Genomic DNA, 17,538 nt, shown 5'->3' on the forward strand with positions numbered 1-17,538 from the left:
TTCTAGAAACACAACAAAGTCGAGGAGAGTAGACGGTCTGTCCCTTCCACTTTTCTCTCTTATCAAGAAGCCGCTTGGTTTGATGAACCTCATGTTTGAGGTCCTTTAAATCTGACTCAAAGGTCTGAGCAAAGGCAAACAGAGGCTCCTCATTCAAGAATGTTGTACTCTTTGGGTTGAGAGACTGGACCCCTTGCATTCTCGCAATTCTTCTTCTCTGCCGCTCAGCTGTGAGACTGTCAAGCATCTGATAAAAGATAGCTCTTTGGAAGCTCTCACCATCACTTTGGTCACTATTTTTCTGTCCTACAGTGCTCATCGTCAATGAGTTGTGAAATCTTAAGCTTGTTTTTAGGCTGTCTTTGACACACTGTTTGTCCACTTATTTTGCAGTGCTCTGCAATCTCTTCAATCTCTTTCCATAGTTCTCCAAAGTAACCCTCACTTCTGTAGTCCTGTAATGTGTCTGTAAGGGCACCTACTAGATCCACAGCCCTTGCTAGATCAAGAGCGCTTGATTGGAACATGTCAGAGAGACATTTGGCATCACCGAGCACTTTACAAAAGGTAACCAAAAGCCCTATGAAATGTAAATCTAGCTGAGTAAGAAGGCCCCTTGCCTCCACTGATCTATCACCACTATTTTTAAGTGTGATATCCTGTAGCACTCTCAGAACTGCTGGAAGCCTGTCCCTCAGATTACGGCATGCCATGTATCTGCATGCCCACCTTACATCCGTAAGTCTCTGTAGTTCCCGGTGCTGCTGCTGTGGATACAGCTCTTTCTGAATGGCAAGCCACTTGAGATGAACGTACGAGCCAGATACAAAGTTCTAAAGCTTCTGCAGGAGAGCAAAAGTTAACTGCCTCAGGCACTGATTTTTCAGCATTGACGAGAACCAAATTCAAAAATGTGCATTACAGTGCACATAAAATGCAAATCTTGCACTGTTTTTAATCTGTATAGACGCACCAGAATGCTTTCCGCTCATGACGGATGCACCGCCATAGCCTTGCCCCACAAGATTATTTATGTTTTTCAAGGCAATCAATAATAATTTTTGTGAGACCTGCTGCATCTAAGCTTTCAGCTGACTGAAAGCGTAAAAATCTTTCATGGATGGCACCGTTATAATAGTACCTCACAACTAAAGACATTTTATTATTTTTTCTTTAAATCTTTGGTTTCATCTGCAATTACACTAAAAACTTCACTTTCTTTTACTTCTCTTATTATTTCACTTTCTACCATCTCAGCTCAGCCCTCAAGAACTTCCTTCTGGATTTGGTGGCTTGTGTACTTAGCATTGCCACATGCATTCATCCTTTTCTCTATGAGAGGGTCATGCTTTGCTATTTCTTCTAAGATTGTCAGAACATGACCCTTGTTGTGAGAGTCATCAGACTCTCGATGACCTCTCTGCTCTATATTTTGGGTGGCAGTTAATAGGAGCACATCTGCAATTGTTTTAATGTAAGTCCACTTTTCCTCCACTTTTCCTGTCCTCATTTATGACGTCTAACATTGAGTTGCTGTCAATAGCCCTTTTATGCTGATTCCAAGCATACATGGCATTGATATGATGCTCTGCCTTCAAATGGAGCTTAAACCCAGAATCTTTAAACAGCGCCTTTTTCCAGTTACAAATACCTGACTGTGATGTGAAGGCAGATTCAGGTGTATTGGGCAGAGAGAACGTCTACAGGCGAAACAAGTCGAGTCTTGATTTACAGAATGTTCAAGCCATGAATTGTCCTTATAACAGGAGCTGTTGACAGCCCTTTTCCTAGTGCCATGCTGAGTTCTGGGAAATGTTTTCAAACACGGCTATACAGGACCCTCTTCTCTGGATCTTGAATTGTCTGAAATACACATTAAATAAAGTCTCTATGGAAATGTATAATTAAGGGATCCACAAGATTAGATGCTAACAGCTGCTAACTAAAATGTGTAGTTTAAAGTATAGGCCTTGCCTAACATTGGGTCCTTTTGGAACAGGAGTCTCTCTCCCTTTTTGTTTTCATGTTTAATTGACCCGATGCAAAAATAAGACTGTCCTATGGTTACATCTAAGCATCCAATTGCCCACATTTTCGTCCAATCTTAATTACAAATCCCCATTATCATAACTGTATCTTAAAATCAACTACCAGCCTAAGTTACTAGTTAGATCATGGCTAGGACTACTCTGCGGTAGGTAACTTGGCTCTCTATCATTTCTTACACCTTTACGATAGCAAACAGGCTATCTGCAAATTGTGGTGGTCTTTTGAGTAATGTTAACAGATTGATAATTGTTCGTTTTGAGTTCAAGTAAGAAAATCTGAGTTAATGGATTTCAAATTGCTGAATGTTAACTTACTCAACACTGACAGTTGTAGCCTACTAGTTACCCCACATTAGCTAAACATTCGTATACTGTAACTTACTGCACTGTATATGAGTGTATTACTAGCACATGTAAACAATCTTAGGCTAAATTGGGAACCGATCTCTCTTATCTGATTAACTGTCTGTTAACGTTAGACCTTTGGCTCCATTAACTTACACAGCGACTCAACTTTTGTAAAAGTTCATTAGGAAATCTAAACCCGATGCTAAACTTTAAAACTTACTTCAAATATGATGCATTCGTCAATCGTGAAATGAGCTTGTGGAGCTGTGGAAATATTCTCTCTTCTTCTGTATGTTCTTATTCTTCTGTATCTCGCCACCAACGTTAATATTCTCTCATCCTCGATTTGAAAAATGCGCCCCCGAACGTCAACATAAAATGCTTCTTTCAAGAAGAGGTGAAATTAGATGTCAATCAGCATCAAACTGCCAGTAGCGAATGAAATTGTGGGGTGGCACCCAAGGTGGCCAATCAGTTGTCAGGGGTTGTCCAGTGCCACCCCGGACACCCCTCTGGCTCTGCATATGTGTGGGTGTGAAGGGATTAGGGGTGAGGGGAGCAGTGTGTTCATGTGTGGGTGTGAGTTTGTTCTATCATTCACAAGCCAATATTCACTATGTTATGCAGAGCTCCTTCTCTTTTCGTTATTAATACTTCTCCACATCTTCCATCACGGACATGCCTTTTACTCAGATGGCCCGTAGGTTGCCCCGCAAGTAATCGATGTTACCTCACTGTCAAGATGAGGCTTTATAGAGAAATGACAACAGAGGTGTTATATTTAGGAATTTACAAAAAAGTCCCCTGATTTTATAGTTCAACCAATTAAAACAGATTCTTATTTGTGGTTCAAGAGAGTAAGAACACATATTGGTAAACCTACTGCTTATAGTAGGAATTTGTCAAAGGCCGCTGTATTGCACACTGTATGGTCCACATAATTGGTAACAATGTTGTATTTTCACCTATAGAACCTTAAATATTGTTTGTTCGGCTCATATAGTTTTGATTGGTCCAATTCATACTATAGGTTTCAATCATGTCCATGTTGCTAGGCAGGCCTTCATGTTGCTTTTCATCTTCAGGTGTGGCTCCATTGAATCCATGGGGCCCAGTCCATCAAACTCACCCACCACATGCCCATCCGACATGCCTCAATCTCCAAACAGGTACAGCCATCAGAGGGCGCCAAACTCAGCTCCTTGAGGCCACTCACTGCTGCTTTTGTCATCTGTAATATTGAGAAGGATATTGAACTTGCTGGAAGTACAAGGTTTGATCTGTGCTTCTCTGTGAAAAGTATCATGTCAGCTCTGTAGAAGACATTGCTGATATCTCTAACTGGTCTGAGTCCATATCCCACACTACTGTATTAAATGTAACGATAAATATACTGTACTAGATGTGAATCTGAAGAATCTAAAATCATCAATCCCTCAGTTCTTCATTCACTATCACTGGACCATACTTCATTTGGCACTGCGGTCATTCAGTTTGTGCTGCTCTGTGGTCAGTCTGTGGTAACATGAACTGGGTTCTCCCCTGCAGGTCGGTGAGCGGTAAGAAGCTGTGCTCCAGTTGCAGTCACCCTTTGGGAAAAGGGGCAGCCATGATTATTGAGACCCTCAGCCTTTACTTCCACATCCAGTGCTTTAAGGTCAGTGTCACTCAGGCAGACTGTGTTAGGTCAGAACCCTTTCACCACAACACCACAGTTAGTAGCAGGCTGTGTTAGGTCAGAACCCTTTCACCACACCACCACAGTTAGTAGCAGGCTGCGTTAGGTCAGAACCCTTTCACCACACAACCACAGTTAGTAGCAGGCTGCGTTAGGTCAGAACCCTTTCACCACACCACCACAGTTAGTAGCAGGCTGCGTTAGGTCAGAACCCTTTCACCACAACACCACAGTTATTAGCAGGCTGCGTTAGGTCAGAACCCTTTCACCACACCACCACAGTTAGTAGCAGGCTGCGTTAGGTCAGAACCCTTTCACCACAACACCGCAGTTAGTAGCAGGCTGCGTTAGGTCAGAACCCTTTCACCACAACACCACAGTTAGTAGCAGGCTGCGATAGGTTAGAACCCTTTCACCACACCACCACAGTTAGTAGCAGGCTGCGTTAGGTCAGAACCCTTTCACCACACCACCACAGTTAGTAGCAGGCTGCGATAGGTCAGAACCCTTTCACCACAACACCACAGTTAGTAGCAGGCTGCGTTAGGTCAGAACCCTTTCACCACAGTTAGTAGCAGGCTGCGTTAGGTCAGAACCCTTTCACCACACCACCACAGTTAGTAGCAGGCTGCGATAGGTCAGAACCCTTTCACCACAACACCACAGTTAGTAGCAGGCTGCGTTAGGTCAGAACCCTTTCACCACAGTTAGTAGCAGGCTGCGTTAGGTCAGAACCCTTTCACCACAGTTAGTAGCAGGCTGCGTTAGGTCAGAACCCTTTCACCACACCACCACAGTTAGTAGCAGGCTGCGTTAGGTCAGAACCCTTTCACCACAACACCACACCCATCCACAGTTATTAACCAGAGGACCGTAACTAATGTAATTGATGATGAATTCCAAGCCCTAGACCCAACCTCCAAGAAACTCCTTGATCTTTAAAGATTGTATAGGTCACAGGAGGTTGGTGGCACATTAATTGGGGAGGACAGGCTTGTGGTATTGACTGGAGCGGAATAAGTGGAATGATATCAAATACATGGTTTCCTTGTGTCCATTCCAGCCATTATTATGAGCCGTCCCCCCCCCAGCAGCCTCCACTGGTATACAGTGAGGGAAAAAAGTATTTGATCCCCTGCTGATTTTGTACGTTTGCCCACTGACAAAGAAATGATCAGTCTATAATTTTAATGGTAGGTTTATTTGAACAGTGAGAGACAGAATATCAACAAACAAATCCAGAAAAACGCATGTCAAAAATGTTATACATTTATTTGCATTTTAATGAGGGAAATGAGTATTTGACCCCTCTGCAATACATGACTTAGTACTTGGTGGCAAAACCCTTGTTGGCAATCACAGAGGTCTGATGTTTCTTGTAGTTGGCCACCAGGTTTGCACACATCTCAGGAGGGATTTTGTCCCACTCCTCTTTGCAGATCTTCTCCAAGTCATTAAGGTTTCGAGGCTGACGTTTGGCAACTCGAACCTTCAGCTCCCTCCACAGATTTTCTATGGGATTAAGGTCTGGAGACTGGCTAGGCCACTCCAGGACCTTAATGTGCTTCTTCATGAGCCACTCCTTTGTTGCCTTGGCCGTGTGTTTTGGGTCATTGTCATGCTGGAATACCCATCCACGACCCATTTTCAATGCCCTGGCTGAGGGAAGGAGGTTCTCACCCAAGATTTGACGGTACATGGCCCCGTCCATCGTCCCTTTGATGCGGTGAAGTTGTCCTGTCCCCTTAGCAGAAAAACACCCCCAAAGCATGTTTCCACCTCCATGTTTGACGGTGAGGATGGTGTTCATGGGGTCATAGGCAGCATTCCTCCTCCAAACACGGCGAGTTGAGTTGATGCCAAAGAGCTCCATTTTGGTCTCGGTTGTCTCAGTTGTCCTCTGAATCATTCAGATGTTCATTGGCAAACTTCAGACGGGCATGTATATGTGCTTTCTTAAGCAGGGGGACCTTGCGGGCGCTGCAGGATTTCAGTCCTTCACGGCGTAGTGTGTTACCAATTGTTTTCTTGGTAACTATGGTCCCAGCTGCCTTGAGATCATTGACAAGATCCTCCATGTAGTTCTGGGCTGATTCCTCACTGTTCTCATGATCATTGCAACTCCACGAGGTGAGATCTTACATGGAGCCCCAGGCCGAGAGAGATTGACAGTTCTTTTGTGTTTCTTCCATTTGCGAATAATCGCACCAACTGTTGTCACCTTCTCACCAAGCTGCTTGGCGATGGTCTTGTAGCCCATTCCAGCCTTGTGTAGGTCTACAATCTTGTCCCTGACATCCTTGGAGAGATCTTTGGTCTTGGCCATGGTGGAGAGTTTGGAATCTGATTGATTGATTGCTTCTGTGGACAGGTGTCTTTTATACAGGTAACAAGCTGAGATTAGGAGCACTCCCTTTAAGAGTGTGCTCCTAATCTCAGCTCGTTATCTGTATATCAAATACGTATTTCCCTCATTAAAATGCAAATCAATTTATAACATTTTTGACATACGTTTTTCTGGATATTTTTGTTATTCTGTCTCTGTGTTCAAATAAACCTACCATTAAAATTATAAACTGATAATTTCTTTGTCAGTGGGCAAACGTACAAAATCAGCAGGGGATCAAATACTTTTTTCCCTCACTGTAGGTGTAAGTAACCTAACGTAGCATGGGTTAAACACCTGAAACTAGATCCCCTACGTACTGGTCTTGACAAAAAGAAAATCAACCAATCCAGTAAATGTGGAGGAGGAGTTAAGATGGAGTGTCACCTTGTTAATTTCCAAAAGCGGAAGTCGCGTCACAGACTCTCTTTCCATTTCCCCTGAAAACCAGAACATCCGGTGGTTGGGGACTCAGAGGCTAAGGTGTAAGCAATATGGCAGATGTCCCACCCAACCAATCAGAAGGCAAGGTGAAGGAATTACCGTATTGCTTAAACCTTTCCAATCCTCTCTGATTAACACACTCACCAATGTCAGATCAGTGATTACTACAAGGAAGGAAGGAAAGAATTATGCATTTTCAAAGTATTCAAACAAAGCATATGTCTTACACTATGTATACAAAAGTATGTGGACACCCCTTCAAATTAGTGGATTCGGCTACTTCAGCCACAACCATTGCTGACAGGTGTATAAAATCGAGCACACAGCCATACAATCTCGATAGACAAACATTGGCAGTTAAATGGCCTTACTGAAGAGCTCAGTGACTTTCAATGTGCCCCGTCAGAGGATGGAACCTTTCCAACAAGTCAGTTTGTCAAATTTCTGCCCTGCTAGAGCTCCCCTGATTAACTGTAAATGCGAAGTGGAAACATTTAGGAGCAAAAACGGCTCAGCCGCGAGGTGGTAGGTCACACAAGCTCACAGAACGGGACAGTTGAGTGCTGAAGCGCATAGCGTGTAAAAATATTCTGTCCTCGGTTGCAACACTCGCTACCGAGTTACAAACTGCCTCTGGATCAACGTCCGCACAAGAACTGTTCGTCGGGAGCTCCATGAAATGGGTTTCCATGGCCGAGCAGCTGCACACAAGCCTCCGTTCACCAGGCACAATGCCAAGCGTCGGCTGGAGTGGTGTAAAGCTCGCTGCCATTGGACTGCGGAGCAGTGGAAACACGTTCTCTGTAGTGATGAATCACGGTTCACCCTCTGGCAGTCCGACAGACAAATCTGGGTTTGGTGGATGCACGAATGCGTAGTGCCAACTGTAAAGTTTTGAGGAGGAAGAATAATGGTCTGGGGCTGTTTTTCATGGTTCGGGCTAGGCCCCTTAGTTCCAGTGAAGTGAAATGTTAGCGCTACAGCATACAATGACATTCCAGACAATTCTGTACTTCCAACTTTGTGGCAACAGTTTGGGGAAGGCCCTTTCCTATTTCAGCATGACAATGCCCCCATGCACAAAGCGAGGTCCATACATAAACGGTTTGTCGAGATCAGTGTGGAAGAACTTGCACAGAACCCTGACCTCGACTCCATCGAATACCTTTTGGATGAATTGGAACGCCCATAATTTTGGAATGAGATGTTCTACGAGCAGGTGTCCACATCATTTTGGTCATGTAGTGTACTTTTCTTCCTCCTTCCTCTCTCTTCTCTCTCTCTTCCCCCTGCAGTGTGGTGTCTGTAAGGGACAGCTGGGTGACACCACCACGGGGACAGACGTGAGGATCCGGAACGGCCTCCTCAACTGCCACCAGTGCTACATCCGCTCCCGCTGTGAGTCACACAAAATCACATCCCCGCATGCACACACGTATACACATTTGCATTCTCTCTCTCGCTCTCTCTCTCCTATACATTTGTCTCCCTCGCTTTCACATGATAAATAGCTACATCACACACTGATTAGTTCATTGCCCTTTTCACAGCTTTAATTTAACGGAAATAAGAGTATTGTGTACCCAATTGCCTCAAGAAATACATGTATTTTCCTTAATCCCATTAAATATGATAATAAACTATTATAGAATTTACGGTTGTCCTTATTGTATTGTTACTCTATTTTCAGCAGCCGGCCAGCCAACCACATTGTGACAACGTTGGGTCAATGGAAAGCACACAGAGAAATTGTCTCCCTTCTTCCTGCTTCTCCATATAATCAACATGTGTGGAATGTGTCTTGTCTGTCAATGCCTATGTGGGGATTATCGCAATGTCTGCAATTCACATCCTATCGGGTTTATTGAAATGGTCCAAATAATGCCTGACATTGGAAAGTTGTGTGTGCATAGAATATTAGTCCGACTGATCATAGTCGCCCTATTGATTCTATTGGCTCTGTATGATCACAGCTTAGAGGTTCTCACTTCCTCGTTTCCATATGCACCCACAAGCCCTCGAGAGGATGGTGGACATTTTGAATCTGAGCTCTGATACTGTAAATATTGTGTATACAGTATAACAGCCTCCATCACTTCAAAAATGTATAGGAAACTCGTGAAAACACTAATGCAATGAAGTCCAACCAACACATTTGGCACTTAGACAAAATATTTGTTTGTAAAGTATACCCTTTATTTGAATTTAATTATTCTCTGGTATCCAGGTTGTTAGATAGGCCTTATTAGTCTTTAGTTTGTAACTTTAGCTTCTAATTTGGTTGCTAGAGAAGGTTGTCATGATTTCAAATGAAAGTTTCAAGTAATAGAAGTGTATTCCATTTTGCCGACTTGAAATCTGTAGGGGTTTTTCCTCGATGGTCAACTAAAGGCTTAGAAAAGCCTGATTTGTTCCTCCCCATTTTCAGTTAAACCACAATTTACCCAAACTCTGGTTTAAATTCTGAAAGTGAAATAGTTTAGCTGCCTATCTTCTTTCCAGGCAGCTCCAACACTGTCTTATCTTTTATTTCTTCCCTATTGCTTTAGTAGCCTACTGGATTAAAAAAAAATACTATGCTGTCACTAGGCTATAGGCCTACATTACAGTAACTTTGCACGTCGGCCTGACAACGTTATCCTTTTTCTCTCTTTCTTTGCTCAAAACAAATGTCCACTCACAAAGTTAGATGTACTTGATGTTAGAGCAATAACGCAAACTGATGCATGTAAACTGATTGTGGAGGTAAACAACCGTCATTATGGGTTCATGCTACTGTACTAAACCATTCCGTTAACTCTTAACCGGTTCTCTTTAGGAATTTCACGCTTGGAATGTCATGAAACGTGCCTTAGGTAAACAGGTGATTGCACACTCAAGGGAAGGGAACCCAAAGATGGTTTCCACTTAAAGGAAAACTCCACCCAAAAACTATCTTTTGGTATTTATTTCATTAGTCTGTTGCTGATATAGTCTCAACTTGATTGTTGACAAGCAAAACATTATCAAGATATCACTTAAAATACAGAAATCAGCAATAGGCATCATATAGGGATGATTTCTGTATTTTGTATGTTACATGTCTTTTAACACTCATTTGCTAACAAGCAAAACATTTTGAGACTGTATCAACAATAGACTAATGAAACAAATGCCAAATGATCGTTTTTGGATGGAGTTTTCCTTTAAGTGTGATTGGGTAGGATGGGAGGTTTTTGTCCAAAATGCAGGAGAAACTGCACGAGAGCTTAAAATCACCCCACCAATTTGTTTTGTTGATATTCCCCTTTATTTTTTACTCAGGTCACAGTCTACCAAACCTTGTTTTCTCATGATTTCATGATTTGCAGTGAGTCTTTCCAGTTTCAAAACGGAATCTAAAATATATCTAGGATATATGGTTAAGGAAATAGGATGACCATTGATTTTATTTTTATTTTATTGTGTATCTGAATGTTTTGACATTATTATAATGACTCTATATTGGCCTCTCTATGCCCTGTTGACAGTGATGACCATTTTGGTAATTACTCAGCAATAGAAACTCATTTTCAACAACAACAAAAATAAATGAACCATACTTGTTGCGTTGTAAAATTATGGCTAAAATGTTCTTACCAGCAGTTGCACTTGATTAACATTTGGCTGCTAAAGACCAGTGCCAACAGTTCGAACGCCAATTGTGAAATTGTAGGCTACTATGGAGCAATTTCAGTGCCAACAGAAATTGTATTTGAATTTCATAATTTCGAATTTGTATTAGGATTTTGAATTTGATTGTAATACTTTTGAATTTGTAATCGTTGAATTCAGCTTTAGCTAAGTGGGCTAACACAGTCTTGTGACATGTAGGAGACCTTGTTCAAACCCACTCAGTCACAAGAGCAAGATTAAATAGGGAGTGGAAAGGCTATCCTTAGAAGGGCTATGACAGGACTATTCAACTATATTCTTATGGGGGCCAAATTGCGGTTTTTGTGACACTCTTTTAACTCCACTTGATGTCATCATAGAAGGGAACAGAAGGCTCCAGAGAGTCTTAGCTTTCAGGAATGGGGTCATAATAGCTCATAGCCAAAACGGTTCAAACGTTAGAGCTAAATTCATAGGAAGAAAATAAATTCAACATGCCACATTGGCACCAGAGTGAGCATTTTATTATCTGTTCTCCTCTACCTTCCTGGTTGGCAAAGTACCAGGATGTTGTCTCAGGTTTTGAATCTGAATTTAGAGAGCTGACATTGAATATATGAAACTTTGATTAACTTGAAATTATGGTTTGTAAACTTGATTCACAGACAATGAATGCAGTACTTACCATAAGTTCAATTTATGAATTCAGTGATTCAATTCATGCATTACAAATTCTAAATTATGGAATTGAAATAAAATGTCTGACACTGAAATCGCTCCATATGTTACCAGTGGTGGATATAATGTATGTTCAAATGCTATCTTGAAATAAATCCATAGCCTACTCTTATGTCAGACATATGATCCATTCTCAACATGTAGCTTACAACTTTCCCTGTCTCTTCTTTATTTTTCTGATATATGCCTACCATATTTTTAGGCTTCAGATCTGATTGTCTTTTTACTTTTACTTAGGAAATTAATACATCTCAGCTGATACTCTGCAGGGGGGCATCTTTGTGTCAGACATATCGATACATCTTAGCTGGATGAATAGTTTGGGAATGATACTTTACGTCTAAGTTCTGTATTTATTGTAATATTCACCTGAACATTACCAGAAGGAAGATAAATGTGATGTTCAAATGCATTGGCTTTATAGCATACTGTATGTTTATAAATAAAATGTAACAAATGAATGAATGAGCTTGTCCGTGTATTTCTGTAGTTATAAGATAATGAAATAATGTGGGGCACCTGCATGTAGAGTCAATTCAGCCCTATGCCTTTTGCTGCGACGAGGATGAAAACAAAACGGTCAGTATTTTTCTGTATTTAGCCAGCTAAAGGCAGACAGAGAATTGGAAAGGCTAACCACGACTGTTTCGAAGTTGAAGCCTACTTTGTATTACTGCTGAACAGTCAGCCCTTTGTGAAAGTAACGCTGATCCCAAAGCCAGCGTTCTGTCGCAACCGCTATCCATGGTGCTGAAGTAAATTCCCAGTCCTCGGAATGGGCCACGGCCACCAAAAAGGTGTCTCTCAGTGTAGGTGACTTGTATAATAGAGGTACATAGTAATACATTATAGAATCCATGACAATAGCCTTTAAAAAATGTGATATATATGTGAGAACCAAATCTGACATGGATTGGGGAATCAGAATGTTTACATCTAATGCATGCAGAATAGTAGCCTAGCCTGTTTGTACCTTTTGTCTAAAGAGCAACAAAGAAAAACATGACAAAGCAACTTTGATTATTTTTATCAACAACCATTTCAATGGTACACCTGGAAAACTATGTGCACATGTAGAAATATTTCCTTAAATATAAGCATTCATTACCTACATATAAATAACTTTCAAATCCTGGACAAAACGTGTTACATTATGCTCACAAAATGGGGGGAAATTATTATAAAATCGGACAAAAAAGACATGCAAATAATAGTGAAATAACACTGTTTGCATACATTCCCTTTTTTTTACCCAAAATAAATTCGCCAGTGGTAACTTTGTAAAACGTCAAAAAGACTTCGTGATTCTAAAGGGACTGGGGATTATGGCCTGTGGTCAACTATAGGATAGATACAATAATACATATTAACACTATACAATTTGAGCCACAAAAACACAGATGTAGAAAGACTCACAATACAATTACATATTCCTGTCAGCAGTGAACTTTTGTACTTTGTGCCTTTTTTGAGGAAATAAGGGTGTTCATTTGATGTCAACAATTGAAAGAAAGGAAATTCTTCACGAGCCCTGAAACAGTGGTGTATAGGCTACTTACACTTAGCAAGTTGCATCAGGAAATGAACAAAATAGTCTGTCTCGTTCGATAATAAACAGAGACATTCCATATATCGAAGATCTTCAGTCAAATCAGAATGTTGGCTACCTAAACAAAACAAGCAGTTGTACAGTGTCTGACATTTTGACGACATCTGGTCGTATGATGGGACACTGCTTATGACTCACAGCAGTTTGTGGTTACTTAAACCAGACCGCTATAAGTGCAGAATGACCACAATACTGGACGATAACCGAGAAGGAAGGACTGAGGCAAAAAAAAATCAAAGTAGTCTTCATCTTTTTACAACTGCGGTTATGATAGGCATATCAGTGTCCTTCAGTCTTTCTTGTAACATCCCTCATTTCACGACTCAACACTCCTCAGTCACCTGAGTAAACCATGTTTCTCTTATTTGATTTTGTCAGTGGGTCTCCGCTGTATTAGAACATGCTGGTCTTTACTAATGTAGCTTTGGCTCCGTTCTGTCTTTGCAAAGAGGACAGTACGCTGGCGAACGGTCCACCCAATGAGTCCGGGATGGAGGTGATGGTACCCGGGGCAGAAGCCCAGCCTTGACTCGGTGTGTTTCCACACATGCCGGGAGCCACCGACGTCTTCACTTGGTCCACTTGTCCGTTTCCGCTGGAAACGTTGACCTGGCCACCGGTTGGACTGGGCCCGCCGCAGTTAGAGGTTGGGACAGAGTTGGGCCCTGGTCCTCCCGTGCTGTCAGGGTCGGTAGATTTGGCCTCTTTACTGTCTTCTTCCCTAGAGTCCGACTTCTTCCCGGAGCCGTTCTTGGCAGCGGCTGCGGCAGCAGCGGCCGCGCGCTCTTGCTTACGGAATTTGGCGCGTCGGTTTTGGAACCACACCTAGAAAACGAAAAACGGTTCCATTAGATGAAATAGTCCTACTGTATGTGTAAATGACTGAAACCAGTCATGTTGTCAATATTAGATGATGCATTATGATACTGCATCCGCACATTGACCGTCGGAAAACAACCCTCATATGTGTAATGAATCACACATAATCGAACAACAGTGTAAGCCTATGAGTTCTGTATGGGCCTAATGTTGGTGAAAGTATTTTTAAACCATAGAAATGTTTTAAAACCCCACAATAATAGTAGGGAGCCTTGTGCTTAATGTGCAGAATGACTCGAGTTTGGAAAAGATGGTACACTTTGACGAGGTGAAGATAGCGCCGGATAGCATAGCCTACCTGCACTCTGGCTTCAGTCAAATCGATTTTGAGCGCCAGCTCTTCACGTGTGTAGATATCTGGGTAGTGGGTCTCGGCAAAAACCCTCTCGAGCTCCTTGAGCTGGGCGCTGGTAAAAGTGGTCCGAATGCGCCTCTGCTTTCTTTTCTCGTTCAGTCCGCCATGATCCGTAAAGAGTTTGTAAGGAACTGCGGGAATGAAATGTCAACGTTAAACGTATTTGCAATGGCAATAGCTGTAGAGTAATAGTAACATAAGATAACATGTAATTACAAAGTTGTCAGATAAAAATCTATCCGAATTAAGAATGATTCTGGTTAAAATCGAGTTATGTTGTTATTATATTCTATAATCTGTTAGAATACTTGTGGAGTAGTGTTAAAATGAGACCAGTGATGTACTGTAATGTGGTTAACTGTAATGATAAACAAATCTTTGCTTTGATATTGGGGTTCAGGTTCGGAAACTTGTCATAATGTTGCCATCCGTACCGGTTGTTGCTACTGTAACTCCAATTCTGTGTCAATAATGAGCTTTAGTCTTTGGTTATCTAATTATTTGAAGCTTTATATCTCATCGCAAAGTAAATAAATTATGCCTATCATTTTGGCAGTTTAAGATAATGTTGTTGGCGGTTTGGGTGTGACTGGGATAGTGTAACCCCGTAACTGAATTACCGCTTGCCTGCAATCGCTTCTAACGTGATAAATTCTTTCATTTGTGTAAGCAAATTTCGTTTGGTAAATACTAAACACATTTCCATTTTCAAATGCAATCAAGGCGTCCTATATACCCGGGTAGAGACCGGGAGTGGTGAATAAAGTTGGCGGTTGCTTACCTGCGGCGTATGGGCTGCTTTGGTGGTCCCGCAGTGTCCCCAGACTGCAAGAACCCGGCGTAAGAGACGGGCAGCCGGAGGTAGCCCCAAACGTGGTCCTGATCGGATTGTACTGAAACCCACTGGCTTGACTGCACGAGCTGAAGTCCGCATAGGCTGATGCCAAGCTCGATGTGTCCATCCCGGCCATACATGACTCGTAGGCAGAGGAATTTAGGTAAGAATACTCCATTTTATACATTTGAAAAGGCTCAGTGGATAAAGAAAGCAGCACTTCCCAGGAAAAAAAAATCTAAACTTCAAATTTGATTACAAAAACAATGATAATGACGCGAGATGAGATGGGGAGAATTGACTTGCTTGGATTTGACTGTTTTGGAAAGAGGCTAGACCGTGGGTAGATGTGCACTGCTCGGCGCCTGCTCCAAAACTGGCCTCCTTTATAGGAGCTTCGCCCAGTTTTATGAAAAGCCCCCTAAGAGCCGCCTAGCCTCAGGTCTCTAGAGCATATAGTCCTCATAATAAACTTGGCTCTTTCCTCTTGGACAATGGCAAAGCGTTTGGTCTTATTGCTAGCGCTTTTACATGACAATAACTCATCAGTCTATTGGGCTGGCACTGGGGGCCCGCGCTGTCCAACCTCCCTATCATTGATCCCCTGCATCTCTAATTAGAATTTAATACCACACCATTATGCGCCAAGCCCAACCCCCCCTCCCCGCGCGCCATCCACCCTCCTCTCTAACCACCGTCTTGCTCTTTAATTCAATCACACCACTTGGAAATAATGAAAGTTGGGTGACGATTCTCCCTGATCCAATTTTCCCCAAGCTTTTAAGCCTTTTAACCAACAGTATACCTTAGGCAGAATTTCTGGTAGTATTCCCTCTCTCTTCTTGCCTTTGCACTCTTTCTTGGCTTGAAGTGCGGATCATTACGCATGATGCAACATTATTACAGAAGGGTGGATTGTTCTTTTTTTTATTTATTATTATTATTGTTACTACAATTATTGGGCTATTGTTGTTCTTTTGCCCTGCCACCGTCCAACCCTAATCCTAACCCTGCCGACGTTATTGTTTCTTGTTGTCTCAACAGACTAAATGAAAGCAGTCTAAATGAAAACCAGAATGGTAGGCCTGTAATGTTAAATGTTTTAAATGCACATTATTGGATATAGGCTATTCCTATAGGAGATAATGGATGGGTATAGGCTATTCCTATAGGAGATAATGGATGGGTATAGGCTATTCCTATAGAACAATTATGATATATTATTTCAATTCCGTAAGGTAAAGCCACAGAATACGTTTTATCTGGAGGAGGGGGTGTAATTCGTTTTATTGCATTAATTATTCTCTTCATTTAGCCAATAACTTATTTCTAATGAAAGTAACTAAGTCGTGAGCAAGTCATCGGACCTTTTAGGCTGATATTAGGCTAATTTGTCTTTGGTAAGGTGTTTACCCGATCCTGTTGTTCTATCATTGGATCAAGTTCGTGCCTATAGCCTGCATGTCGACGTTTCTGTTTTGTCCACACACTATTTCTCAAAACGCATTCTTGCCTTTCTAAAAAATAAAAAATAAAAAAATAAATGCTATGTAGCAACATTTCATTTGTTGCACAATGTTTTTTTTTTCTTCCACTGAAATAGTATCTAACGGGAGTGTATCAAAATTGTGTCTGTCTAGGCACAATTATATTTTCCGCATCAATTGAAACTGATGTTCGCCGTGAGGCTATGAAAAATAAATGGATATGTTGCACATATATGTAGGGTTAGTCAACTCAAAAGAGCCCCTATAAGATTGACAATTTGAGGGTTAGGCTATCATTCAAAGTACTTATCTCCGTTTTATTTTACCATGAAAATGAAATTAAGGCATCGGCCAAAATAGATCTTTCATTCCTTGAAATAAACGGACAAAGGAGTCAGAAAGACTTAGCAACAAAAAGTCAAATAACTACCGTTTGACCCTTTGTTGGTGTCTCTAGAAAAGAAAGTAGGCCCATGCATTTTGTTCTGAAGTTCAAACTAGGAGATGAAAGGTGCGTTGAACAACAAAAATGGGTATAACATTGAAGATGTTATGCTAATAAAGTCCTATGCAATCGATTATTTTTTTCCACAATTGCTGACGCGTTTCAGTGTCTTTCCCTCTTTTCTTTACGCGTTACCCATTCAATGATGAACGACAATAAAAAGTTAATTCTTTCTTGACACAACCTAGACCCTTTTATGTAAATGGTTTCTCTTTCTTTTTCATTCTACACGAGAGTTGTGACTAAAAGTTGTAGCCTACCAAATGGTTAATTTGATTATTGAAACCAAAGACCAACTGGTTCACCGGCCTCCCTCCACGCGTCTGGCACCGCAAAAGAAGCCATCTCTAGGAATTAATCTAATAACTGACAAAGAACCGAGAAGTCCTTTCTGATATTTTGCCGAGGCAAATAGAATTATAGCTTTTGCCATCCGTTTCTCTCAGTCAAACGGCTCTTTATTCGGCCGGTCTATAGTCCACCATAGTCCACCAACCACTGAAACGCCCTCCTTTATATTTTCAACGTCTCCCTTTATTCTATCAACTGGTTTCCAAATCTGTTGGGCGGAATTAAATGTCAGAGTTAAAACC

At 41.6% G+C, this 17,538-nt stretch overlaps 2 protein-coding genes across 8 annotated transcripts in view; one reads left to right on the forward strand and one right to left on the reverse strand.

Annotated features, from left to right (window-relative positions):
* Positions 1 to 11,740, forward strand: part of LOC106604545 (LIM and calponin homology domains-containing protein 1) — a 157,154-nt gene extending 145,414 nt beyond the window's left edge. For 5 of the 7 annotated variants that reach the window (XM_014199288.3, XM_045718018.2, XM_014199290.3 and 2 more), the window contains 4 exons: positions 3,482 to 3,565; positions 3,945 to 4,053; positions 8,200 to 8,302; positions 8,595 to 11,740. In XM_014199288.3, the coding sequence (XP_014054763.2) occupies positions 3,482 to 3,565; positions 3,945 to 4,053; positions 8,200 to 8,302; positions 8,595 to 8,620 (322 nt within the window). In that variant the 3' untranslated portion in view covers positions 8,621 to 11,740. The remainder of the gene's footprint in view (positions 1 to 3,481; positions 3,566 to 3,944; positions 4,054 to 8,199; positions 8,303 to 8,594) is intronic. The other 2 variants (XM_045718015.2, XM_045718017.2) reach the window with 2 other exon arrangements.
* A 546-nt stretch (positions 11,741 to 12,286) lies between these two features.
* Positions 12,287 to 15,501, reverse strand: LOC106604546 (paired mesoderm homeobox protein 2B). The gene is made up of 3 exons (XM_014199295.3): positions 14,900 to 15,501; positions 14,062 to 14,249; positions 12,287 to 13,709 (listed from the first exon to the last, which is right to left on the reverse strand). The coding sequence occupies exons 1-3, from the start codon at positions 15,138 to 15,140 to the stop codon at positions 13,278 to 13,280; spliced, it is 861 nt and encodes a 286-aa protein (XP_014054770.1). The 5' UTR covers positions 15,141 to 15,501; the 3' UTR covers positions 12,287 to 13,277.
* Positions 15,502 to 17,538: the final 2,037 nt, after the last annotated feature.

This window comes from Salmo salar, chromosome 05 (genome assembly GCF_965601325.2).
Source record: "Salmo salar chromosome 05, fSalSal1, whole genome shotgun sequence".
NCBI classification, from domain to species: domain Eukaryota; kingdom Metazoa; phylum Chordata; class Actinopteri; order Salmoniformes; family Salmonidae; genus Salmo; species Salmo salar.

What these genes read in the sequence shown, in the direction of transcription:
- LOC106604546 (XM_014199295.3), bottom strand. Translation starts at nt 15,140, where the DNA reads ATGTATAAAATGGAGTATTCTTACCTAAATTCCTCTGCCTACGAGTCA. An exon ending in AAGCAGCCCATACGCCGCAG is followed by an intron (nt 14,250 to 14,899) that starts GTAAGCAACCGC and finishes TCATTCCCGCAG; the next exon opens with TTCCTTACAAACTCTTTACG. An exon ending in TGACTGAAGCCAGAGTGCAG is followed by an intron (nt 13,710 to 14,061) that starts GTAGGCTATGCT and finishes TTCGTTTTCTAG; the next exon opens with GTGTGGTTCCAAAACCGACG.